Genomic DNA, 27,491 nt, shown 5'->3' on the forward strand with positions numbered 1-27,491 from the left:
AAATATTTATTTTGCGTATGCCTCATGATCCATACAATGCCATCCTCTCGTGGCCATATACTTAACTGTTCTAAAGGCGTTTAACTTTCATCACACATTTTCTGAGGAGTTTGTGACTTTAATTCACTGAAGACCAGAATGATAAAACACTATTTCATAGTGACAAATTGACAAATAACTCCATGGACCTGTCAATAAATATGGAAAGAATAGGGGCGCTTGAGTGACGCTGACGGTGATATTTAATTACGTGTTTACAAATATTTTATTGTGAACGAATGTACACCCCTTTTGTTAAATGTTTGAACAAATATCGATTGAAATTAAATACATTGTTATTTATTCAAATGTCCACCCCTCTGTCACTTTACAAATGGTATAGTCCTCAACTAAGCGTAAACGGTGGTTTAGCTGTAGCTTTTAGGCAACAGTATGGTAATCAAACGTGTCGTTTTGTGATTAAGTCGACAGTCGTTCTTATTTGTCTTCAGTCACTTATTGAAAGCGTATTACGAAAATGTCAGCTCCAAAGAAGGGAGATCTGTCTTCTACCGAGAAGGAATTATTCCAAGTTATTGCTGCAGGTGAGTATCTACTGATCCTTCAGTGCTAGATTTCACATCCCATCCAGCTAGTACCGTTAGCCTTGCTAGCTAGCTATAGATAGCTATTATGCACATGTATAATTGGGTTTGTTGATTTAGGTATCCACTCAAAGTATAGGATCCACCGGAACAATCTAAATTGTCTACTTTGCGTATAATGAGTGATCATTACTAGCTATAAACATGGACAAATTGCCACAATAGATTTAATATGTAGCTAGCTAGCTACTGTAGAAGGTAGCTCCAGCTAATCCATGGTTAGTGAACATGAAAACATGTTCACTAACCATGAACATGATCAAAACTAGAATGTATGCTATTAATGTATTTTCTTTATAGGAAATGTTCAAGAAGCCTCGAGATTATTGGGGTCCAAGGATGTACGAGTCAATTGTTTGGATGAGGTAGTAACAATATAATTTCTTATTTTCGACTAGTTATACTAGTCGATATTTTTATATTAAGTATTCTATGGTTTGAAGATATTTAGCTTCCAGCTAATGCTGGACATATCCAGCTTTAGAGGATAGAGTTCTTACGCCTATTCTGATTTAGATTTTTGGGACTCAATAAGAAAGCCATTTAGTCATTTTTTGAACTTAAACATGGAGTCACAGGTCTTAATGTGGAGGCTGTCACTTACTATCTTCTTGTATTTCATTCTCATAGAATGAATCTGTTGAGTGACATGCATTTCTAGCGTCTGACATCGAATTTCGTAAAGGGATTATAACTTTATGAATATGATCCATTATGCTTCAGTGTCCTTGAACTCCTGAATAATAGTAGCCTATGTATTTTTCTCTGCTATAGTATGGGATGACCCTCCTCATGCATGCTGCTTACAAAGGCAAAGCAGACATGTGCAAGCTGCTACTTCAACATGGCGCTGACGTGAATTGCAATGAACATGAGCATGGCTACACAGCACTGATGTTTGCTGGACTGTCAGGTATTTAAGGGATAATGATCTGGTCAAGCAACCGAATTGGCCCATATTTTGAAGCATATGAATGTATTGTTTTCTTCCTCCTTTATTACTCAGGGAAGACTGACATCATATGGATGATGTTGGATGCAGGAGCAGAGACAGATGTGGTCAACTCTGTTGGAAGGACAGCTGCTCAGATGGCAGCATTTGTCGGTATGTGTGTAGCTTGCATGCTCCGCCTATATGACCATGTATGCACCTTGTGTTCTGGCACAGGTAAGGAGATGGCATGAAGATCACAGGGTTTGTTGCCGTTTTTTCACTGGCAGGCTGAGTCGGATAAGGCAGAACACCTTTCGTTCATAGAGAACTGGTTTGCTTTGAAGAAAAGGTTCTCCCTGACTACCACAAATTCTCTGGCAGAACCTGGTTGCAGTCAGTTTGGTGTGTCATAGCCTTAATGCTATGATCCATTTAGAAAACTGACCAAAAATCTGGATATTAAATGAAATGGGACAAGCTATATAAAAAAGACGATGCTGATGATTTACACACATCAGGATGTCAATGATAAACTGCTAAAACAGTTAAGTAATCAACGTTTTAATTAAGAATTGTTTTGTTTGTTCCTTTCCCAGGGCAGCATGACTGTGTGACAGTGATTAATAACTTCTTCTCCCGGGCGAGGCTAGATTACTACACCAAAGTCCAGGGTTTGGAAAAAGAACCTAAACTTCCTCACAAACTGGCAGGACCCCTCCACAAGATTATCATGAGCACCAACCTCAGCCCTGTTAAGGTAACCATATCTAACTCACATGATAATGATTTAGAAAATATAACCCTCAAGTGCAATATGATACTGTATAGTGCTGGCTATTTAATTGATCAGGTTAAAGATTCTCACTCCCTCTAGGTGTTTAAATAGCATCACATGACCCACCCTGATTACTGGTCCTCCCTCCCTTCTAGATGGTAATGTTGGTGAAAGAAAACCCGCTGCTCCAAGAAGTGGAGGCTCTTGAGAAGTGTCGGCGGGTGATGGAACTCATCTGTGAGAAGTGTGTCAAGCAGCAGGACATGAATGAGGTTTTGGCCATGAAGATGCACTTTGTGAGCTGCGTGCTCAGCAAGTGCGGCTCCTTCCTCAAGGACCGTGACGACAAGCTAGAGGGACTAATCAAAAGGTATGTTGTTGGTTGTTGTATGTCGGTATGTTTCTACATTAAGTGAACACAATTGTATACGTGAACCATTTTGTTTTCTATTCCTAGCTTATTAAAAGGTCGGGAGAGTGATGGCTTCCCAGTGTTCCAGGAAAAGTTTGTTCGAGAATGTATCCGCAAGTTCCCCTACTGTGACGCCACTCTGCTGCAGCAGCTGGTCCGAAGTATTGCTCCAGTGGAGATAGTGAGTGGAGCTTCCTTTCTAAAACACTCAAACTGAAGGGAAAGCAATAAAGCTGGAGTTAAGCTCCCTCTTAAATCAAACATCTACACCAGCCTTTCTCAACCCTGGTCCTCAGGGACCCCCTGCTCTGCAGATGTAAGACGTTTCCCTCTTCCAACACACCTGATTCAAATGAATGAGTCGATATTAGGCTTCTGCTGACCTTGATAACGACTCATTCATTTGAATCAGGCGTCTGGGAGCAGGGAAACATCTAAAACATGCAGGGCAGGGGGTCCTAGAGGATCAGGGCTGAGAGGCTGATGTACACCTTTTTAAGTTATTTTTAGGATTTCTCTTTGGAGAAGAAAAAACATTTTTACATTCAACCATTCTTATTTATAACATCTGTCCCTCTCCTCCACAGGGCAATGACCCAACAGCTATATCAGTCCTGACCCAAGCCATCACAGGACAGGTTGGATTCATGGATGCAGAATTCTGCACTACCTGTGGAGAGAAAGGTGCTGAGAAGAGATGCTCCATCTGCAAAATGGTAGTTACCATCACTATGCAATAATTGTATTTTGAGGTTATTTGAGGTCCAGTTTCTTTAAACCGGCATGCTTTTGGTGATTCAATAGGTGATATACTGTGATCAAGCCTGTCAGAAAATGCACTGGTTCACCCATAAGAAGGTTTGTAAGAAGCTCCAGGAGCAAAGAGAGAAGCATGAGGAAGAGTCAGCCAAGCGAATTGAGCAACGCAGCAAAGGTATTGAAAATGGCAATCTTTGGTTAACATAAGAAATATATTGTACATGCAGTACTGTGCAAAAGCATTTGTCACAATTATTATTAACTTAAAGTTTGAAAAGTTAAGCAAAAATGCATTTATTTTGAAATAAAACAAAATACACTAGACAATATTCATGTAAAAACTCTTGGGTGCCTAAGACTTCTGCACAGTGCTGTATAATACCTGTTTGTACGTGTGACATTACAACATTATGCTTGCCTTCAGCTGGCCCATTTATACTATCTACTTAATCAGCGTTGGAACTTCAGAACTTTGTTACCATTGGTGCGTACTATCATCAATCTTAAATCATGCTGTTGTATTTTTTCAGAGGACAGTGAAGCTGTGGAAGATGCCACAGGATCCATGCAGGAACTTTCAGTGGAGCCTGATAATGAAGAGTCCTCCTCAGACCCCCAGCTTTGAGGCCACCACGTTCAGCTCTGAGGCCACCACAGCCAGCTCCGAACTAGAGGATGTCACCTACAGAAACACAATGCCTATACCCAGATATCCCATACTCCAGTTAATGCCATGTTGATCTCAGAGGGAGGACTGTTTTGAAGACCTATTTAGCACACCTGAAGAAACAGTTCAAGCAAAGTCAAAAACCTCTGGTCTCATCAGAGTGATGAATCCCTTATTTAACCAATATTTGACATTGTCACCAAAGCAACACAACATTATTGGCACAAGAAGACGGGTTGTGGAGTTTCTACTTTTTTATTGAATACTGTTTGATGTGAAATATCTATTTAGAATATGATTGTGTAAGCTAAATGGATTTTTGTAGCTACAAAATGGAAAGCGTTTTAAGCAAGGAGTGGAAAAACATAGTGTATTTAATTTATATGTTGTCTACAAAGTACAATTATGCCTTAAGATGCTTTAGCTGGTATGTTATGAATACCTATTCTGCATACCAATACATCCAGATTAGAGCTCATATTTCTGTAGTAAAGTAGCATAAAGTATAATGTTTTGACCAAGACATCCTCGTAATACATTAGCAAGCCCTCCTACTCACTGGGCTTTGTTACAGATGTGTTTAATCACTTAAATAAACAATAACCTCATAACCCTGTATTGTTTAGTGTTCTTTTGATTTTAGTGTGCTATATTTTTTTCACCTAAGTGTATATTTGCCTATGTGGTAATCATGATCATACACATTTAACAACCAAAAAATGAAGATAAAAAAACTACTGATTCATTTAATCACTTAAATTACCAGAATATTTCATATGTGGATTCAGAATGTCTTATACATTCCTAATTACTGGATGGAAGTCGCATAGTATAGTTGATAAATAATATGAAACAGGTACAGATATGGATCATCTGAATGTTATTTTGAGGATGTTGGGAATATGTGGCTGGGTACAATCTCCTAGTTGGCTCTGCTGGGCAGTAGGGAAGGACCTCCAGTCCACAGATGAGAATTGCATGACGGACCTCTGCATGGCTCTTCGCACACTGGGGTCTGCGATGTCATCAAATGGGCATTTCAGCCTGAGAAAAATATCAGTACACTGCAATTTTACAGATGTCACATGTTGAGTTTGTAAATTTATTAAATCACATTCTTTGGGGAAATTGTGTTGGCCTGCATGGTGTCTAGTCTCTCACCTGTTGATATGTCTTGTCAAAACATCCGATCCTGCAAATGAAAGTCCAATTATGAAAAGTGTGATATAATTTACAAATGTTTGAACAAAGAAAAAGACAGCACACTGAGTAAAACCTTTGAGTTGAAATCCATTAACATGACTTCCTGTCTCTTTTGCAGCTGGAGTGTGTATGCGTCTGCCAAAGGCCAAAGACTGGAGGACACGATATTGCTCTGTGTTGAACAACTGAAATGACGTATTTCTCTCTTCTTGCTTAACAACTTTGGGGAAAGAAAGGTTAATACACTGAAATGCACAATGGCTGTGGTATATTAGTAAGACTTGTTGCATGTAAAATATATGCCAAAGTACCAAAAACACTACTTTAAAAACATATATTTTTGTGTTCCTTTTTGAATAACAAATATTTTTGTTCAGGTAAGAGGTGCAGACTTGTGCTCTGTATTAACTGCATTACATTGTAATAAGTGACCAGTGTAAGTTTTTATAGAAAATGTATAGATATTTGTTAGCATAGGCTACCTCTTCGATCAAGTATTTGCACAGATGGCAAGTGATGGAGGACATATTGACGATATTCAGGCTCTTGTGCAAAAGGATTCAGGAAAAAAGCTGCAAAACAACTTTAATGTTATTATTAAATTTTTACAAGAACTGTAAAATCTATGCATTTACATTTATTTGTGCCTGAATTAACAATAGTGACATTACAAAATATAATTCTAATGTGTGTATATATATATTCACTTTGGCCATTGATTTCAATTAATCTTCATATGTCATATGTTCTACTTACTAACAGTATGAAGATGATGTATGTTCCTCAGCTCTGCCACTGTCTCATCTAGCCTTTTCATCTGGTTGATGTGTAAAAGGAGAACTCTTAGACAGGCTAGATGATTCATGGCCCCTGTTAAAGTGACAGATTGTAAATAAATACTAAAAGATGAGCAGGCTATTTGCACAAAGTACATTTGTACCCCACACTCCACAATGATTACCTGAAATGGATGTTATGTTATTATTTTGTAGGTACAGTTCTGTCAAGCAACAGTTGAGACCCTTGTAGCGTATATCCTTGATCTGAAAGGATGGAATATATCGTTGATGTATATTCCTTTTGTAATGTGACTTTTATTAAGAAAGCATGACCTATAATAATCAATTAGTGCAGACTGGGTGTAATACTACCTTGTTGTTGTTCAGCCATAAACATGTCAAAGTTTGAAATCTTGATAAGTCAGGGATATATGTGAGCCCTCTGTTAAGCAGAAAAGTTGCTTTTACACTTATATTCTTACAATATAATACATGTATTAACAAAACTGTATTTCAGAAGTCTACATTTAGTGAGCTACAGCTTCAGATTTAGAGGCTTTTATAAATCGCTCTATAGGCCTACCTTTTGGCGAGATAAAGTTCACATACATGTCGATCTCTCTTGATTCCATACATATGGAGGGCTTTCTCGATAACCTGTAAAAGAAAATAAAGTTTCTAAAAAAAGTGAAATCAAATGAAATCAAATGATATTGAAATTTCTTATGAATTTGATCGAAAAATGCACTCCCTCACACATGTCCATCGTCACCTGATAGCCAGATCCGCTTGCGCGCTTGTTGCCAGGATAACACCTGTAGCTATGCTTTTTTTGTTTCACAACAGACACAAATCTGTAGCCTGTAATTCTTTAGTTGAATCAAGTTGTTTTCTTTTTTCTCCGGAAAGGATAGAGAGCATCTAATGAATGGCCGTGTCCAGAAGACCGACATTTTGTCCAGATAGCCTATAAAGCTCTGGAAAAGTTAATACCACAGCACCTTTTTCTTTTTCTCCTCACCATTTTTGAGTGAGGAACAGAAGGGTTCAACTTGAAGTGGTCTCTTAAGGTAGCCTAGGCTACTCTTAATTTTAAACGAAATGTATAAATGGGATGTGAGTTACAATACCTACATTCGATGCGTTTGGGACATGATTTGTTATTCTTAAAATAATACAAACAAAATCCATTAGACTAACTGGCGGTGGATGGTTTGTCACTAGATGGCGTGCAGTGACAGTGCAGTCCGGCAGTATAAAACTGGATTTTGGGGTGTCCATTACTTTTCATCAAGATGAAGTAAAGGGTTTCATATATTTCAAGTGAAATCATTGACATATATTTTAGTTTATCTTTAGGATAATAAAGGTTTTGTTTAAAATTTGTCCAGGGTAGAGACCAATGGGCATTAGCTCACAAACTCTCATTACATCAACGAATAGGCCTATCCTTTGGAAGACTTTTGGGATATATTTACAAATCTGGGTTTGTAAATATATCCCAAATATAGTGTCAAATATAGACATTGATCCTATCACCCCAACCTGGCCATAATGTGTAGCCTATGTGGGTGAAGAACAGGTCAGAATATTAGAGAATGTGCAGGACGTTTGCAGGACCAACCACTTCAAAACGAAATAAACAGAATAAATCTCGAGTAAAAGTGGCCTATTAATTCAATGTTGTCACTAGTTAGACATCAATCCTTTTGATAATAAAATAACAATTTATACAGGTCCGTAATCCTAATATATATGGGGGGGGACACATCCCACAGAAATATAAATAAAATGTAAATGTGCTACACTACGACAGGCAACCACGCACGCTGTCCGAAATTATCATAAAAATAAAATACAAATTAATTAATACAAAAAAAGGTTTTCAGGGGGGGACCCTCAGACTCCCAAGCAGATTTCGTCCCCCCCAATGTTGACTCCATGGCTACGGCCTTGAATTTGTAACAATCTCATTTAGGGAACAGAGGCAGGTCCCTCCAGATGTTGACGTTGGCTCGTGCGCACTTTTAGCCTCCTGAGCAAACTATGGGTGTGGTTGCCCATTCAGTTACGCCCATGCTTAACCAACAGACGCCAAAGTCATGCACCTGAGCGGCTGCCAAAACAAGAAGGCTTGGCTATATAAACCAGTCATGATAAGGTGACATAGTGTCTCCTTAGAAGAAATTTGATAATTATTAGTTTACTCGCCACAGATCAACTTGTTCCAGATATTCCTAGCAAACATGTATTTGAACTCGTGCGAACCGAGCCGTCTCATATTTGTATATTGTGTTCTCCTAAGGTGTTGCCAAGCGTTGAAAAACGATGCTGAGAACATATATTCACTCGTAGCCATCCCGGTTATGAATACTTCAAGCAATGTGTCTTTGAACCGCGCACGTATTGAAGGGAAAGGCGCGACTAATGGTGTGCTACAAAGAAGTGGTGAGTGAACGCTTTTGTTAATACCCCTTCATATTATCGACTGTGCATAATTCTGATTTGTTATAAGCTGTTATGCATTATAGAATAGGCAAACTGGCAGTGGATAAGGAATGGAGAAACAATTTACTGCCAAAATTGAATAAGACGATCATTTTTGTTACCTTTTTTAAAGTTTACTTTAAAACAAGGAAACTTCAAAGCTACCAGTTAAATAATTAGGACCATTCAGATTTCCTAGGCTATCCCATGCGTGCAGGGTGGAGGAAACCTGGCAGTATTTTTGCACAGTTCCTTGGTATTGAATGGACGTGTATTCCTATCTACACAGGAAGTGTATAATGATAATGATAATGCAGTTTGGATTTTTCCCAACATAATTGATAAAGCTTCTCTTTTTATTCACCAGACTGTCATAAAAAATGGTGTGCATTGTCACTGAGTTGTATATCATTGTTTAAATGGGTACAAGCTGTTACAGTGTGAGTAGTTGCAGTCTATACTAATAGTCTGCTCTGTTGCACAGGCCCACTATCAAGCCAGCTTCATCGACAGCATAGCCTTTCCATGTTAGGAAAATGCACCACTTCCTTTACAAGCAATTAAAAGGCAGGCTTGTATGTTTACACAAAACTCCTGGGAAACATAAGTATGTGGTTGAGTTAATCTCGTTCTGCATTTAGAGAAAGAAATGACAACAAATAAATGTAGATGTGCATTATAGAATAGGCAAACTGGCAGTGGATAAGGAATGGAGAAACAATTTACTGCCAAAATTGAATAAGACGATCATTTTTATTACCTTTTTTAAAGTTTACTTTAAAACAAGGAAACTTCAAAGCTACCAGTTAAATAATTAGGACCATTCAGATTTCCTAGGCTATCCCATGCGTGCAGGGTGGAGGAAACCTGGCAGTATTTTTGCACAGTTCCTTGGTATTGAATGGACGTGTATTCCTATCTACACAGGAAGTGTATAATGATAATGATAATGCAGTTTGGATTTTTCCCAACATAATTGATAAAGCTTCTCTTTTTATTCACCAGACTGTCATAAAAAATGGTGTGCATTGTCACTGAGTTGTATATCATTGTTTAAATGGGTACAAGCTGTTACAGTGTGAGTAGTTGCAGTCTATACTAATAGTCTGCTCTGTTGCACAGGCCCACTATCAAGCCAGCTTCATCGACAGCATAGCCTTTCCATGTTAGGAAAATGCACCACTTCCTTTACAAGCAATTAAAAGGCAGGCTTGTATGTTTACACAAAACTCCTGGGAAACATAAGTATGTGGTTGAGTTAATCTCGTTCTGCATTTAGAGAAAGAAATGACAACAAATAAATGTACTGTCATAAATATGGAATCTCTTTATCACTTATATTTCTCTCGTAGAGCAAAACCAAATTGGATGCAGAGAGCTAAGGTCTACCAAGTATATCTCTGATGGTCAATGCACCAGCCTCAACCCCATCAAGGAGCTGGTGTGTGCAGGCGAATGCCTTCCAGCTCAGATCCTGCCCAACTGGATTGGTGGTGGCTACCGTAAGAAATTCTGGAGCAGAAGGAACAGCCAGCAGTGGCGCTGTGTCAACGACAAAACACGTACGCAACGCATCCTTCTCCAATGCCAGGACAGTAGCACGCGAACATACAAAATCACTGTGGTCAATTCGTGCAAGTGCATGAGGTACTCCAGACAGCACAATGAGTCAGGCCACAAGGAACCTGGCTTGTCTGAATCTCAGCAACTCCATAAGCAGAAGTCTAAGACCAAGAAGAGGCTAGGTAAGAGGAAGATGAATAATAACTGGGATGAGGTGGAACCTTAAGATAGGGGACGTGGAATATGTCAGTGACTTTGGTCATAAATCATCTTGTAATTTGCTTGTTAGGGCCTTCGAATAAGCAGAAGTGGAAGGTGGACTGCCAAGCCTGAGAAACAGAGTTATCTAACCCGTAAACCTATAATTATAGATTTAGATACACTGTAATAACGACACACTTTTACAGCCAATTGTTTACATCAAATGACACCATTAAAAGTAATATTCCACTAAGATGCTGTTAATTTTACTCCATAAAGAGTGGAAATATGCATGTGTACGTATTTGTCCCTTGTGTGTAAACATTGCTATAAATGCTACAAGATATACATGTGACTATTTGTTTAAGATCACTTGATCATCTGTATTCTTAACTTACCTTACCTTTAGCTTATGTTCTAACAGCCAAATCTATTATTAAAAAACAATATCTCAACTGATATTCATGTCTTCTTTTAAAATGTTTGAACATCAGAATGCCAAGTGTGCAAATCTGTCATCGAGGAAAAGGGAGGCTACTTTGAAGAATTCAATTACTCAAACAACGTAACAACATTACTAAAGGTTTAAGAAGTGTTGATGATGGGATTCCATCTGAATCAGAGGGTTTTAAGGGCATGGATTTTTTGATGGACAACGTCCAATCCAAATTCAGGACACGTGGTTAAGTGTGGTAATTTGCATATGGCCTGGAAGGTGAATAATTTACGATATTCTAATATCACCCTGATATAACTGAAAGCAATTAATCGATTACTGGTTTACCTAAATTACATTACAATTTGAGGCTGGTAAACAGTATTCTGGAATCGAACACACTTTCAAATAACATACACAACCTTCTGCACCCCGTTGAGTAGCGGGAATTTTCGTAAACAAATTTATTGCAAGAAACTATTACAGTTTATTACACATTTTGTAGGTAGAAAGAAAACTTTTATTTTGAAAAACTGTGACCAGGAAGTATTCCTGCAGCAAAACATTGGCTGAGTTGGGTTGATAGAATGGTGCAAATTGACATGTGTTAGACAGTATTTTCATTGTTGCAAACGAATTACTAAAAGCTGACAAGCAGACGGAGGCAACATGAGCAAGCCCTTAGAACCAATATTTTTCTCAACCTGCGAGGCTGGGTTGAGCAAAAATAATGCTGGCAACAGCTGCGTGGATTTTTCGGTCGCTGTGGTTCTTCCAGCCGGGGGCTCTGGAGAGAGAACAGGACTGCAAACACCGAAACAGTTCTGCAAATTTCTCAACAGACCCCTGTTAAGTTACACAGTTCAAGCTTTTGAGAGGTAAAGTTAACGATTTAGCTATTTCCAAAAGTCCCGTCGCAGGAATTAGTGAAATTACTTTAGTACCTGCCTTGTGCCCAGTGCACATGGGAGTCCCCATGTAGCTCTAAGACTGACATAACATATCAATACTAGATCAGTTGTATCAATACTAGATCAGTTGTATCTATTCAATGTTTCCTATTACTTTAGTATTTGGTTCACATTATGCCTAAATAATAAATTACTATACGTATCCAAAGTTCATAAAGTGTTAAACTGAGATGTCTGTTTTTGACAGGGTACCATGGATAGAAAGCATTGCCGTTGTGGTTGCCAAGGAGAACCTCGGTTTGATGACGGACATTATACAGAAGTTTCACCACAGGAAAGTCAAAGTAGTGCATGGTGGATCTACTCGCCATAGATCTATATTTAATGGAATCCAAGCCCTCTGTGAGGGAAAAGATGGGTCAGCTGTCAACAAACCAAAGGTGGTCATTATCCATGATGCAGTACGACCCTTTGTGGAGGAGGACTTCTTACTCAAGATAGCAATGGCTGCCAAAGAACAAGGGGTTTGAAGTTTTTAGAATGATTGATTTAAATAATTTTTCCCTCAGTATTTTATGTTTACCGCAACAATGTATGTTTTGGGGACAAGTAAAAGATTATTCACCACCACACACACAAGCACACACCCTTTATGCTCCCTTTTCCCCTCCCTTTCCCCCAGGCAGCTGGTGCCATACGCCCTCTGGTCTCCACAGTGATTGCTACCACCCCCGACGGCTACCTTGACCACTCCTTGCAGAGAGCCAAGTACAGAGCCAGCGAGATGCCCCAGGGTTTTCTCTATGATGTTATCTACCAGGCCTATCAAAGGGTAGGGAGTACTAAGGTTCCATTATTATCTTGAAGTGTAAGCTGTTGGTGTATCCACTTTAAAATAAATAAAGCTGAAAATGTCTTTTGTTCTACCCTTAGTGCAGCCAGTCTGACTTTGAGTTTGGTACAGAGTGCCTTGATCTGGCTCTGCAATACTGTGGCACTAATGCCAAGCTCATCGAGGGGCCTCCAACGCTATGGAAGGTCAGTCAATCTTGTCAACCTTTTTTTTTTTTGTAATGCAGGTTTGCAATTATTTTAAAAATTATGTGATGAATCTTAACCATGAAGTCATATCTGTTTATCAATAGGTAACCTACAAACGAGATTTAGCTGCTGCAGAATCCATTATCAAAGGTAATAACATAGTGTTTGAAATGTTTTCATTGCCAATATGAAAGGGATATTTGCAGCAAGTTGTGCATCTTTTTTTCCAGGTAACCTATCCCAGTCTGCCTGTGTTATCACAGGTGAGTCAATGCAAGCTAGAGACATGGCCAAAACACTGCAGAAGATAGTGGGAGCTTTGGAAATGGTAGGATGATTATTTTAATGTTGGATGAGTGTTTGTCCCAAGCATTTGTATGAAGCCTTGGAGTTGACACAGACAAACCATTGACATTATTAATCGCATGGTATACTGTTTACATATCACTTTGCAATGTTAAGAATAGATTAATAAACATAAGGATAAATTAACTAACAATCAAGATGTTTGAAATGCTTTACTGTTGAGTTATTATAAAGTACTACAGATATTACTCAATAGATTATCACGTGAGGGATTAGCCCTGCTTGGGTGGGGCCTGTGGTCAGACCTTTAATGAATCTTGTCAGAGACTTCCACTCTATTTACTGCTCTCCCTGAACTCCTTTTTCTTCTCATCTTTCACTACCTTCACCTCTTATACTTCTTGAGGGGGAATCATATGGCATTCAATATTCGACATTCCATGGGACTAGCTTGATTAATGTATTGTTTTGGTCATCCTCACCAAGGTCCCCATACTATATATATATCCCTCACATGTACACAAGTACAGAAGTTTTAATGTAGACCCTTTTTATTGAACTTTTCTGTTCATATAAAATGTGAATTGGGTATGAATTACCATTTTCTCCCATATTGTCCCCACATGTCCACCTTGAGAAGTTCCTGAACACCCAAATCCTCAGGGATAGTGGAGTGAAAATTAACAGCACATGATGTGTTTTCATGTAACAGTGCACTGACAGCTCATCTTCCTCTTAAGCTGTGCCAAGTCCCTCAGATGGGAAGATCTAGCTGTTTCTAGGCCTCCAAGATGGTGGTGTCAGTGTCAGCCGTAGCAGAACTGATTGAAACCATCCATGTGTGTGCTCAGGTTGATGGGGAGACTGTTTACCAGTGTGTACATGCTTGTGACATGATACATTTTTCTTGGCTGTTTCCGAAAAGATAAAAGAAGAGAACAGTAAACGTAATGAGAAGTCACCTTTTTATCAGTGACATGTGAATCTAATACAGGATGAAGGGAGGGAGGGGCTGAGTTGAGTTGAACTGGGAGTCAGGGCACACTGTTTGAAAATGTGGCTGCACTTCTGCCTGTGCTTATGGGTTCAGTAATTGTGTGTTTTGAAAGGGATAATATTAGGGAATTGTCACTGCAAGCTCCTAGAGAGGTAGATGAAGAAAGATGCAGGTTTAGTCATGTGATTTAAATATGCAATGCAAATGATGTCAAATTTGTATTCTAAATTTGTTACAACAATATGCATACTTCGTACATATTTTGGCCTTACCACAGAAGGTCAGAAACAGGTCACTGTCCTTATTGAAGTCAACTCGAAGTAAGGAAGGGAGGATCTGACAAAGAAAATACATCACTTCTGCATCCTCTTGCTTATCTCTCTCCACACACTTTTTAGCTTAATATATGAGAATGTTTTCATATCCACCCAAGATGAAATGCGGTCTGCAGACGCATGTATCACTTTTCTCCAAAACATTTGCTTAGGCCTTTAAGATAACTTAACATGTGGATGGCCAGAAATAATAATAATTAAAAAAACGCAAAGGAGTGACACAGGTAAAAGAATAAAGTGCTAATGAAATACAACAGAAAAGCATAAAAGATTATCTTACTTTTCTTTGGTCAGTCTTTGATTCTCTGCTTGAGACTTGTTTCTGCTTCTGTCAGTGAAATGAAGTTGGTCTATGAGCTCCCACAAACACAAACTTACACAAACAGCTCCACGGTCCACCAGTCGTGTCCTTTCCAGAAACAAATCCAATTGAATGTCTTCTGTTTTTAACACATTTATTGTATTGTCCTAGCAAGTTGATGTTATTCCAGACCTACTTGGAGACAATGCCAGATCCATGGCAAAACAATGGAACTTCATCCAAATTTCTGTAAGTTTAGACTGGAGAACAAATTCAATCCTGGACAGTCCAATATCACAAGAAGTGTTTGTTAATACAATCATCTGTCCTATTAATTCCCAGGTAAACAATTCTTTCCTATTGGAAGTTGAAGAAATTATCCGAGCTTTGGAGGAGACGAACCAATCACTACTATATCCAGTGGTCATTATTTGGGTAAGTTTACATGGGGATATAGCCGGCTTGTCATGTCATGCTGCCGTATGAACACCGTTATGGTGTTAATGTAGAATGGGGTGTTATTTTCGAATGACTCATCTTTTGGCTATCACAAGTTTGGCTTGTTGCATATTGGATGGCGTACTGAAAAAAAAAAAAAAGGTCACGTTCAAGTTCAAGAAGCCAAAAACTGTATCTAGCCATGAATGAACTTGCCTTGCTTACTTATAATTTCATTTTCCAGTTATTCAAAACAAAGAATGGGCTTGTAGATGTTACTTTGGGGCTTGTCAGGGGCTTGTCACTAAATGCAGATTAGGCATGATCTTACTATCAAACATGTTTTCCTTTCACTAAGAGATGGGCAAATAGGGGTTCATCCCTTTTGTTGAATACTGGAACAGACTTGTTTGACATGTCCCTCCACAATGGCTAGAAATCCTGGTTCAGTCCCAGTCCAATGACTGAACAATGCATGGTTTAATCTGTCGAAAGATAAAAGCACTACCTCTACAAAAGAGCCTTGGTACTGACAAGAGGAAGTCTGACTGGTTGTGGGGATTCTGTTTTGATAGGTGCATTTAAACGTGTCAGAGGGCTTGTCCAACAGCAAGAACATGGAAGAGCCAGAGGGCATGATGGAGTTTGGCAGAGGAGCCAAGCTTAGAAATATCTTATTGTATGGCATCCAGCTTCATCACTCAAAGGTAAGCCTTGTTGTTTCTCTTAATAAATTCCTCCTTATTTATAAATCCTTAGTGAATTGAGATATAACCATGTAATACGCATTTGTCCAACGCCAAATAGAAGAGTCCAGAAAGTCTTCACTGCTTTATTACCTCTATTATCCATTATTATTATTTAATTCTAGATCATAATAGATGATCTTGCTTTCTCTACCTCCATGTTTCCCCTTTTCTAAGGAGAGTGGTGTTGTTAATTAGACATCCTGCTATAATTCTTGGAGGTGGAAACTTTTGGAGGGAGTGAACAGAGATAATGTGTGTTTGGCATTATAAAATGGCTATAGTTATGAGATAATGGAACTGCAGAAGGAAATCTCTGCATAAATCAGAAGTTTTTACATTAATCCTGTTGTTTCATTTATGGCCTTATTCATACACAATAGCTCCACAAAATATTTGCAAACACTACTTGTCTAGGTTTGTTTTTTGTTATTTATTATTGACAAAAAGTAAACGAACGAAACATCCTTAACAATTCATGTTATTCTAGTAACATTTTGTGTTATGGTTTCTAATTGTTTAAAGATGGGATTCCATTCGGGAAGTATTTCTGTGCATGTTATTGCTGTAATTTTATTCGAAGCATCAGTAAACAGAATCCCATAAATATACTCTCAAATATCCTAAAGGAAACAGCCTTCATTATTGTTTTAAACTTGCATGTTGCCTTCTTCGCCATCTGTTGTGTTGCTTTAATCATATTTGAATTCCTTGAGAGAGATTTTACCACTCTTTGTTACTTTTCGATTTCAAATTAAGGGAAACATGAGAAAAGACTTTGATTATGTCTGTCAGTCAGAAACGTAGACTTGTAACTTACTTTGTATTGCGATCCTGTTGTAGCACCCTTTCTTGTTAACAGACCTCACATATAACATTGTTAATGATGTTGCACCTACATTTTGTTTTTGACTTTGTGCTTACAAATAACTACGGATCAATAATTCATGGTCTTATGTTATATACTTAATACTTGAGATCTAAATATGGTAGGAAATTGAACTACATTATTGTCTGGTTCTTTTGACTGACAACCAACCAACCGACAATTACTCAGTTGATTTTAGAACATGCATTGAGACAGTTTCACAAGATAAAGGATTGGGTTTTGAAAAAAGTTAGATGTGATTCAAAAACTAAACTTGAAAAGTAGTTTTCTGTTGCTACAATAACATCTCCAGCATTATTGACAGATGTGGCCTATTTTGCTATCTTTTCTGGATATTCTCTATTTTGCATCAGATTTATGTTTCAATATATCCACACAGTATTTTCACTTGTCAGTCGGTTAATTGTTTCTCTTTGTTCTTTTAATTATGTCTGTAACCTTTACTTCGCACGAGAAACAATGCGTTCCCCTAGGGCCGATGTCTGTATATGGACAGAAGCCCTGGGGTAGGTCACGTCCCTAGTGATGTTTTGTAGAGTGTTAGGGTCAGGGCTTTGGGAGTTATAGACTGCAGTGACATGTGCTGGATATCAGACTTGATCTTGTGCACATAGAGTGTGCCAGATGTGTACCACTATGTGTGAAGCTCAAGCGCTGCTTGTTTATCCAGAGGACCAGACATAGCAATGTTTATTCAGCTTTGATTTCTTAGATTAAAAAGGCCAGAAATTATCTTTTTTTGCTGCAACGTGACTGTCCAATTTGAGAGCAACATTCCTAAAGGGAACTATTACAAACAAAGAATGTTCTTAATACACTCCAGGTCCTCTCAATTGGTTTCTAAATATTGTGTTGCGAGAAGAATGCAGAAGTGTATTCTTGTATATTGTGTGTAATCAACCACCTCCCATATTTGGGTTTTACAGATGTTTGTGAAACAGCACTAGGAGGATTTTGCCTTTGGTATATTGGCCACAGGAAGGTTTGTTTTTGCAGTGTTCAACTTACAGGTCTGACTGTACTTAATTTTGCGGATATGGATGGATGGATGCTCGCTCGCTAGCTCTTGAAGACCAACTGTTGGTTAGCTATGCTGCTGTTATGATACTGCCCTCTAGTGGCTAATTTCATAGCCAGAATCGATAGCATCTCATCATGACCCAAGGATTTGCCAGAAAGACCAAATATGATGACTATAAGCTTTTCTGACGATGAAAATAGGCTATAAAACAGTCTTTCTCGGCCATTCATTTTGACTACTACTTTTAATGGCTCTTTCCAGCACTCTTGGCGTTGGCACTTTTCAAGCTTTTCCATAAACTTTGTTATTTCCCCTGTTCAACTGTCTCTTAATAAAGAAAACAGAAGTGGAAGCCCTTAGTAGCAGGGCTCCTCAGGGCAGAGAGTTCAGAGAATAACAGAGGCATGTCAATTGTCAATGTCTTATTGTAAATCCCATGGCTTCAAAGAACCCCTTCATGTGTGGCAGTGGGTTAGATGCTTGCATCTCCAAGATGGAAAGGTTGATTGCATCTGTGGCATTTTGAGTAATTTCTTCTTAAAGACTGCTTATTGTGTGGTTTGCTGAAGTTTTCTTTCTTTTCACTTAGATTCAAATATATGTTGTTGTCAGAATCCTCTCACGGTAAAAAATAGCCCCTAATGAGGGAAGTTCCATTCTGTAAAGGTTTGGAATAATGATACGCTGTCTGAGAGAGATTACAAGTGTTAGTGCTTGCATGATTTTTATGAAAAATAAGATCATAATGGGCAACCCTTTACAGTAATGTTATCTTTAACTACCATGTATCTACATAGAAATAAAAATAGTGTAATGAAATGCTATTAAGTGTTAGTGGTATAGGCTTTTACAAAAGTATAGGAAGGCAGTGTGCGGGGGACAGTTGGAAGGGGTAAGTGGAAAGGGCAGTTACAGATCGTGTTACAGTACCAAAATGACATCACTGTTAACATCCACTTACCCCAGGAAATCTTCAATTTCTCCCACATTGGCAATTAGGCCTTTGTGTATGGGGGCATTTTCATTCATATTTGAGAACAATCCAAATTGTTGCCACAGTTGAAGCACCAGACAGTGTAGATTGTCATTTCCATGAGTAAAACAAGGGATCCTAACCTCCTAAAGGGGTTTGAACAATGAAAAACAGACTTTTTATGTTTTTGCGTTTATCAACACGAGAGTTCTAATTAGCAATGGTTGGATGATTAACTTTGTAGGTGTCTTCTATAAAGCCTAAGACATGGATTCTTTCCATAGACTTCATCACTGCTCTTGGGTGGTTAATAGACCAATAATCAACCTCATTACATCTATCATCCCCACGGTCTCCACACACATGTTCTGGATGATGGAATAGGTTCCGTGTGAGAACCTGATTGTTCTGGCTAGTGTCAACAAGTGATTTCTATCTATTTTGATTTTAAACTATTGTTTTCTTCATGGATGAAAATGCATTGATCTCATTGCTTATGCCGCAAACAACTAAAAGATGCAATCAGATTTTCTCGACCTATTTCATTTTCTCACTAAAGGTTTTGGCTCCTGATCCTCGTCAAACCTACGCAGATCCCTGTGATGGATTACAGAATCAATGTTGGGGTGGAAGAATATGCTGTGCCATAATTCTGCTGACTGCTCACAGATGTACTGGCTCTCATCATTGCCTCACATTAGTAATTAAGTAAAAGAACAATGACTCTTGGTACTTTTTTAAAGAGAAACAGGAAGACTCTTTTATTATCTTCATTCTTTGAAGATTTCCCAAAATTCACAGCCAAGTGCACTTATAAAAACAAATAAGGACTCTAAAGCTGATCTGGACTCTTGTCAAAGCTATCATATTTTGATTCCACCATGACTTTGCTTTAATCAATAAGATGAATGCTGATCCATCCTCCAGTGTTTTAGCCATGGAGCCGTTTTCTGTATGGAAAGTCCATGTCATTTGACTACTCTCCACTGGTTCTGATTAGGAGCTACCTTCAGTACCTCTGGGTTCTGAAGCACTGACTGCTAGCATTAACCATAGTCATATTCCATGGTTCATGTAGATCTATTTTGCGCTGTCAGATAGTTTAGTGTGGAGACTTGTGCTGTTCCTGACAATCACTACATTGAAATCAACTAAAGTTAGATGCCATTTTTTCCCCAATTTTTTTGGGGGGGGATTTACATGTACATGCTATTAAAGTTGAAAGATAAAACACCTTGGTTGCCTGATCAGACAAAGCATAATGCAAGACATCTGTTATTCTAGCAGTGAGACATCAGTCAGAATGAACTGTAGCTGGTGACTCAAGTTCATGTTTTTTTGTCATACTGGGTAGGTGTGGATACTTTCAGGGCTAGGTTTGACAAATGAATTGTATTTCTGTTAGTTCACTGACAAAGCCTTTCCAACAAATACTCATCCTGTAAGGAATTTGGGGGGATGGCCCAATTTGTACATCATTAAAATGTATACACCCATGGGAATCTCTCTTGGCCCTCCAATCACTGGACTCCCTCAATAGGAAATACTGCCAAACATGCAGCAACAATACGAAATACGGTCAGTTTCTAGCTACCAGAAGTAGTAATCTAGATATCAGGTTAGGTAACACGGCTACCATTGCATTATGCCTTAAGAGCAAAGTCAACATTATTTTTGATTTAATAACAGTTTTATTAGCATAAAACGTGTCTGATATCATCTGTGCATGAAAATCTTAGTCTACAAGGCCATTTGGCTGAGGAAATGTCTTTTTTTGTGACAGGGATACCTGTGGAAGTACTTCATTACTATAGTTTTATTAGGAGAATATAAATGCACATGTATGGGTCCCCAAAAAATATCCCCCAAAATATGTGAGAAAGTGCTAGAGAAAATTACGGCAATTGAACTTTTTGGGGGGTATACTTTTAAAAAAAACAGATTTGATTTAAAGAATTCAGATGTTAGCGCTTCGTTCTTTCTGCTTTGGACATGCGTTGGATATTATGACACAAGACTTGATCTATTACTCAGGAATCCGGCTCACGATCTTCTTAACTGTAGGACATACAATCTGCATTTGAAATACCTCAATATAATTTTCATCACAAACTGCAAGACAAGGTTTGTGTTGCAGTTAACATTTTATGGGTTTATAAATGTAAACCTATAAAAGTACTTTGACAATCATATGAGTATGTAACCTTGTGCCTTGTATGAACTCACATCTGATCTTAATATATTAAATTCAATTTGCATACGGAGCACTAAAGGCTTATTTATGTGTGTTTTTATCACAGGAGGTAGATCACTGGGAGCAGTTAGTAGGAAGAATGGCTGAGGTCATATGTGCTCTGATCCAGGACAGAAACCCTGCCCTGACTGGACAGCTGCTAAAGGTGTAAGCAGCTACCAGGAACATCCTCTCACTCAACCCCACCCTTGACGCACCTACACACACCAGGACCCAGGAACACCCTCTCACTCAACCCCACCCTGGACCCACCCTGGACCCACCCTGGACACACACACACACACACTCAACCCCACCCTGGACCCACACACACAATGCATTAATCTCATTGCTTATGCTGCAAACAACCAAAAGATGCATTCAGATTTTCTCGACCAATTTCATTTCTCACAAAAGGTTTTGGTTCCTGATCCTCATCAGACCTACGCAGATCCCTGTGATGGATTACAGAATCGATGTTGGGGTGGAAGAATATGCTGTGCCATAATTCTGCTGACTGCTCACAGATGTATTGGCTCTCATCATTGCCTCACATTAATAATTAAGTAAAAGAACAATGACTCTTAATACTTAGATAACTTTTATTCTCTTCAATCTTTGAAGATTTCACAAAAACACAGCCAAGTGCATATATAAAAACAAATAAGGACTCTAAAGCTGATCTGGACTCTTGTCAAAGCTATCATATTTTGATTCCACCATGACTTTGCTTTAATCAATAAGATGAATGCTGATCCATCCTCCAGTGTTTTAGCCATGGAGCCGTTTTCTGTATGGAAAGTCCATGTCATTTGACTACTCTCCACTGGTTCTGATTAGGGGCTACCTTCAGGACTTCTGGGTTCTGAAGCACTGACTGCTAGCATTAACCATAGTCATATTCCATGGTTCATGTAGATCCATTTTGCGCTGCCAGATAGTTTTGTGTGGAGACTTGTGCTACCTACACACACCAGGACCCAGGAACACCCTCTCACACAATTCGAACACTCTCCTTCAGTTCTTATTTTGGGTATTAAATATACTCATACCCATGTTTACCGTAGAAAAGGGTTTACGTTTATGGAGAACCACAGCTTTTGGATTTTATAAAGTAAAATGTTCTTAGATTATGCTATAGCGACATCTAGTGGGTGACGATGGATAGTGTGCTCAACACGGTGCCCTTGAGTTTCCGAACAGCATTAAAAATCATGCTAAACTCTAGTATTTATTTGTGATTTATTGTAATAATTAATCAAGGTATTTCCTCTCTTCTGAAAACTCAACATAACATTAAGGTATTGCTCTATACAAGGAGCTTAAAAGCACATACTTCAGATGTAAAACTATCCTGTATACAACACATTTATCAAAATGCCAGATAGATGAAAGAGTTAATTGAGCAATAATTGAGGTTTAGATTAAAGTGCAATTCATGTAGGGTGAGAGTGTAAACTGTATGCTAAAGGCGCTAATGTATTACCCACCACACCCGTGAAGTAACACCCCAATGCAACTGAGCTTCTGCAAATGATATGGATGCAAGTATTTACTATATTTTAAGATTTTATGAACACCCAGGTGAAGTGTTCCGTTAAGCAACGGGGCAGAATAAGTCTGTCACTGAAAGTGCTCCTATGCTCAGCCAAAATGTTGTGTAGTGGAACCCATGTGCAGTGGGTGTGATGTGATGTGCCATTACTGACATAGAACATGTTCAGCATGGGCCTGCACACGTCTAAAGACATGAGCCTCCTCAGAAAGTAGAGGCGGCTCTGACCCTTCTTGTACACATTCTGGGTGTTACCAGTCCATTCCAGTCTGTTGTCCAGGTGCACTCCCAGATACTTAGGACTGGAAAACCTCGGCGTCCACTCACTGTATTGACTACAGTCTTCCCTCTTCCTCCTGATCTCTCTTGTCCTCCTCACGTTGAGCTGTAGATGGTTCTGGGAACACCACTCAACAAAGTCATCCACCAGGCCTTTGTACTCCTCTTCATGACCTTTCCTTACACATCCAACAATTGCGGAGTCGTCTACGAACTTCTACAGATGGCATGTCTCAGAGCTGTATCTGAAGTCCGATGTTTAGAGAGTAGACTTTATAAATGGGAGTCAGCAGGAAAGACCCTTTAAACCTCTGATCAGTGGGTTAGTTCTATCTGGCGGGGGTCAGTTCAATCTGATATTTGAACAGTCAAGTCCTGGCGCAGTGTACTTTGCCTGGAGCTGACCTTTTCCTATGATGCATGTAAAACTCATATTTAATACCGAGCTACGCTAAAGCCAAAGTTAAAAGAGCTTCATCAGTGGAAATGTCCCAAACCAGCCTGCCTTAACACTGCCAAGTGCTTAGGGTGGGCTTGGTGTTGGATGAAGTGGTCCAAATTGGGCTCAGCGATTATCTACAATTACCAGTACGGGCAGATCCTATCATTCATCATGGCTGATTATTTGTGTTTTTAGTGTAGTGAGAGCTGTGGAAGGGGCCTGTCATGCTGTAGGTGGAGGATGGAGAGAATGAGTCGTGTGTTTGTGTGTAGATAATTGAGGTTACAGTGATGTACCTTACAAATGTGGATGTCCTCTTTGTATAAACCAAACAGCTAAGAAACCAAACAGTGTGATGGAGGATAATCAGGAGCTGTTTGAGAGTCTAGACGTTTTTAAGATGGATTGTGAGTGCGGTCCTGGTGCTAGCCCCCTGCACTTGTATGTCTGTGTGGTGTTGCTTGTTCTTTTGTCCTCATAGTTGTCCTCCCTTTTTTTCCAATTTTCAGATTTGCTGACGTGTGTATCCTTCCTCTGCTGGTCCATTGTTGCAGGTGTCCTGTTACATTAATGCCCCTCTGGTATCTCCTTAGTATCGTTCAGTCACAATGATCTGATTTACATAGGTTATATTAGCTGATTTGTCCTGCCTTAAGGAAAGATGGTGTTTTGCTGAAGGTTTGTTTGGAAGTAGATTGACCAGTCATAATGTCACTGCCTCCTAGTTTTAATCTACTTTATACTGCTGAGTAATCTCTGTGTTTATTGCTTTGTTCTGTTTACGCCATTTCACATTACTATGAGTAGAATGTCTAGGTAAGAAACCTATGGATATGCACCTCATCGCATACCTTTGTATATGCACACTAGGTTAAATGTACCCCTTTGGCTCGCTTTAGTTTGATTTACCGTTTCTCCTGTCTTCCTCCCTGTTTCTTTCAGAATGTTGTTAAGTTAATAAATGTCCCTATTTTAGTTAGATATTTTTCTGTTGTGTGGGCTGGTTCCTTCCTCTGTATTCTTTTACCATCACAATCAGAATAGAGAGTAAACTATATGTTATTATTATAGATAACACCTTGGTAAACTGAAGCCATCTCTCTCAAGTATTATATATATATACAAATGACTAGTAATTGCTGTGTAAATATTCAAGTGTGTGGAAATTATTGAAAGGATAGGACAGCCACTCAACCTTTCTATCTTTTTCTCACACTCGTTCTCATAATTTGTTCTGATAATTGCATAGCAATTTACAGTTTAGAGTGAAATGTGAAAGGATTGTATGTCAGTTAGTAAGACATGGAAGGTAAAACCCAGAAAAAGACAGATACATGTTAGTTGGAAGCAGCTGTGGACCTGGCAGTGTTGTACATGTGGGATAGTTCTCACAGCAGGAGAATCATCACTCTGACGGCCATAGCAAATCCTAATGGAAGACAGTATCGTGAAAGTATCAAGGTACTGTGTCTTCCCTCCCTGTGACCACAAATTAATCTCAACTTTCCCCACCAACTCCATCCTACAAAAATAGCAGTGACTGTTCACACATGAAAGTAGCACACAACCTTTTTTTTACACATGCACGCACATTCCCAACAGAGTGATGTAAAAGGTACTACAATTCTCAGTACATCCTTCACAGATAAACCGCACATTTTTCGCCTTGATCTGTCACAACATCTCAATCGGTATCATATTGTGGGAACAAGTGACAAAACAAACACAGTAAGAGATCAAGGCACCACATTGTGCAGTGAAACGCTTGTTGAGAAATTGTCTCTTGGTTGTACATGGAAAACTTACTGCCTTTGACAGCTCCCAGTATCCATGGAAATGATTTATGAACATGAATAAGTCATGCTCCTTACTTCCTGTGGGGGAAATCTCCAGACATCACTCTGTTTTAAACTGACATCTCCTTAATATATTTCTAGCAAAAATATTATGTATGTGTTAGTTTAGTTTTTTGCATGTCTTTTTGTGAATTCCTGTATTGTTTGAAAATATAAAAGTGTATTAAGAATAAGCTCAGAAAAAGATAAGATTCTCCAGGTCCCTCAGCATATCATTGTATATGATTTCTCACTTCTGGTAAATCTATTTGATAAATGAAGGACAGTGGAACCGTAGCATGCCTTCGCAAATTGAATCTTGATATTCATCCTTTGGGCAGATTACATAAAACACTGTTCATCCACCTCTTATGCAAGAATAAATAGAGCCAATGGTATTTCTGCTCTTTCAGCATGCATCTGGACACAAAATCTCTTTTCCATTTAGAATAGTGCCATGCTCGGGTGAAATTTATTGATCTTCAACTGGGTTTTTAATTGGCTGTTTTGGAGCTGACCCGGGTTGTGATGGTTCTCTCAGCTGCTGCTCCAAAAAGGCTGCCCAGCCACAGCCCTGCGGCACATTTGGTTGAATGAGCACTTTTCATAGACCCCAACCATAAATCCTAGTTCCTTTTCTCTCTCCTTTCTCATACTTTTTAACATCTCCATTACCATAAGTCGTTTTGTCAGCACACCATTGGGTGTAACAGAATACCAGCCTAACCAACATTTAGGTCATTTCCTCCCCTAAAGACCAGATATTACGGTGCTGTGAAGGTAGGAGGGTGGCCAGATTGGAGGACATGGTTGCCAGATTGGGGACCCAGCTAATCTAATTAAAGAGTGAAGGAAACTGGCCCGAGAGGTCTGCAGGACTGAGGCTGCATTGAAGCCAGAAGTAGTTCCTCCCCAAAACTGTGCACCACAAAATACAATGTGGTAATGTATGTGGGCCTAATTCTTCCGGAAGAGAAAGAACAGGACCCTGTCTGGCAAGCACCCCCCCACACTTCCCTCACTCTGAGTAAGTAAAAAAAAAAAGAAGTAAGAAACCAAAGATGATTTGTACCCTGCCATGCAGACACAGAAATAAACCCAGTAATGTACACAGGGACAGGCAATAAAACACACAATCATTTTACATCTTTTTTTAAACCCCAAATGAACTGTGATCTCCCAGCACATCAAAGCTAATTGTTTTGTTTAATGTCTAACTTTTTTGTGATACTGTTTCCATTTTAAAGAGGGACTTATATTTGTGTCTACATATTGTATGTGTGATTCATAACGATTTTATTCTGCGCTGATATGAGCAGCCTAATGTCATATAGGCTACTACAGATTTATTACTTATTTACTGTCAGACTTTGTTCAGGCATCTGTTTGTCAGAATTCTCATAACTTATTACTTCACAGACCACCACAAAATTGCCTGATTTATAAATACACCACATGTAAGCCGGATCATAACAAAATATGTGTGTGTGATGGCGTAGCTGTATACAGCGTGTGTATACAAAGGCTTGTGTGTGCGCACAATATATTTGTATTGTATATTTTTGTACACATGCTATGTGTCATGTGGGTTTATGCATCTATACTGCATGAGTGTAGATGTGGCTGCTTGTGTGTGTCACACACTTGTGTATGTATTCCCACTCTGGTAATTATCACATTGTAATCAGACTAAAAGGTCAATCTAGTTAAAGGTAAACATGGCAAGGATACATGATACACTCCATTAAGAAAGAACATCGGGCTTTCTGTACTGTTTGATCACGGCCAGGCAAAACAATCTTGTTATTTACTTGATTCACCACAAGTATGACAGTGTCTCTCAGTTTTGGTACAGTACCTCATGATCTGTAGGCCTGCTTTTAAAAGGATTTATTTATCTGAAGGGGGAATTGTGTCTTGATTTCCAAACAACAAAGCTAGCGTAGATTAGAATGAGTGAGGCCTTTGGCAAATGTTTGGTGTTCTTTTTTTTTCAATTTGAAAGAAGCCACTTCTTCTTACTCATGGGAAAAACTGTACCTTAAAAGGCCCAGGGAGGTCTAAAAAAAACCTTACATTTATGTATTTCCTGCCTGAACCTCTTTCTCCTTCTTAAGCACAACCAGCTTGGATTGCCCGCTGATCATCTTTCCCAGTCTGCCCTGTTGCCATTATTTGTCCAAACAGCACATTTCAAGAGATCAGGAACAATATGGAAATAATTTGATTTTGATTTCACTTTGTACTAATCGAAGAATTCATCATTCCAAATACAATGATGACATACAGAATATCTGATACACCGACAATTTAAAATACATGTACCGTA

General features: G+C 38.9%; 4 protein-coding genes across 4 annotated transcripts; 3 read left to right on the plus strand and 1 right to left on the minus strand.

Moving 5' to 3' along the window:
* The first annotated feature begins 38 nt into the window (after positions 1–38).
* Positions 39–4,801, plus strand: ankmy2a (ankyrin repeat and MYND domain containing 2a). The gene is made up of 10 exons (XM_047029345.1): positions 39–584; positions 945–1,009; positions 1,419–1,557; positions 1,651–1,749; positions 2,175–2,335; positions 2,509–2,723; positions 2,811–2,946; positions 3,353–3,481; positions 3,570–3,699; positions 4,055–4,801. The coding sequence occupies exons 1-10, from the start codon at positions 518–520 to the stop codon at positions 4,147–4,149; spliced, it is 1,236 nt and encodes a 411-aa protein (XP_046885301.1). The 5' UTR covers positions 39–517; the 3' UTR covers positions 4,150–4,801.
* Positions 4,802–5,018: 217 nt separating this feature from the next.
* Positions 5,019–6,950, minus strand: LOC124482607 (leucine-rich repeat-containing protein 72). The gene is made up of 9 exons (XM_047043026.1): positions 6,932–6,950; positions 6,757–6,830; positions 6,546–6,615; positions 6,356–6,437; positions 6,151–6,264; positions 5,877–5,966; positions 5,468–5,614; positions 5,353–5,383; positions 5,019–5,235 (listed from the first exon to the last, which is right to left on the minus strand). Exons 2-9 carry the CDS (start codon positions 6,807–6,809, stop codon positions 5,061–5,063), a joined length of 762 nt encoding a protein of 253 aa, XP_046898982.1. The 5' UTR covers positions 6,810–6,830; positions 6,932–6,950; the 3' UTR covers positions 5,019–5,060.
* Positions 6,951–8,263: 1,313 nt separating this feature from the next.
* Positions 8,264–10,871, plus strand: sostdc1a (sclerostin domain containing 1a). Its single transcript, XM_047039500.1, has 2 exons — positions 8,264–8,621; positions 10,013–10,871. The coding sequence occupies exons 1-2, from the start codon at positions 8,420–8,422 to the stop codon at positions 10,447–10,449; spliced, it is 639 nt and encodes a 212-aa protein (XP_046895456.1). The 5' UTR covers positions 8,264–8,419; the 3' UTR covers positions 10,450–10,871.
* A 537-nt stretch (positions 10,872–11,408) lies between these two features.
* crppa (CDP-L-ribitol pyrophosphorylase A) lies at positions 11,409–24,289 on the plus strand. The gene is made up of 10 exons (XM_047039488.1): positions 11,409–11,738; positions 12,019–12,295; positions 12,454–12,603; positions 12,705–12,809; positions 12,917–12,962; positions 13,043–13,140; positions 14,923–15,000; positions 15,094–15,186; positions 15,765–15,896; positions 21,119–24,289. The coding sequence occupies exons 1-10, from the start codon at positions 11,530–11,532 to the stop codon at positions 21,221–21,223; spliced, it is 1,293 nt and encodes a 430-aa protein (XP_046895444.1). The 5' UTR covers positions 11,409–11,529; the 3' UTR covers positions 21,224–24,289.
* The last annotated feature ends 3,202 nt before the right edge of the window (positions 24,290–27,491 follow it).

Source organism: Hypomesus transpacificus, chromosome 2 (genome assembly GCF_021917145.1).
Source record: "Hypomesus transpacificus isolate Combined female chromosome 2, fHypTra1, whole genome shotgun sequence".
Classification (NCBI taxonomy): domain Eukaryota; kingdom Metazoa; phylum Chordata; class Actinopteri; order Osmeriformes; family Osmeridae; genus Hypomesus; species Hypomesus transpacificus.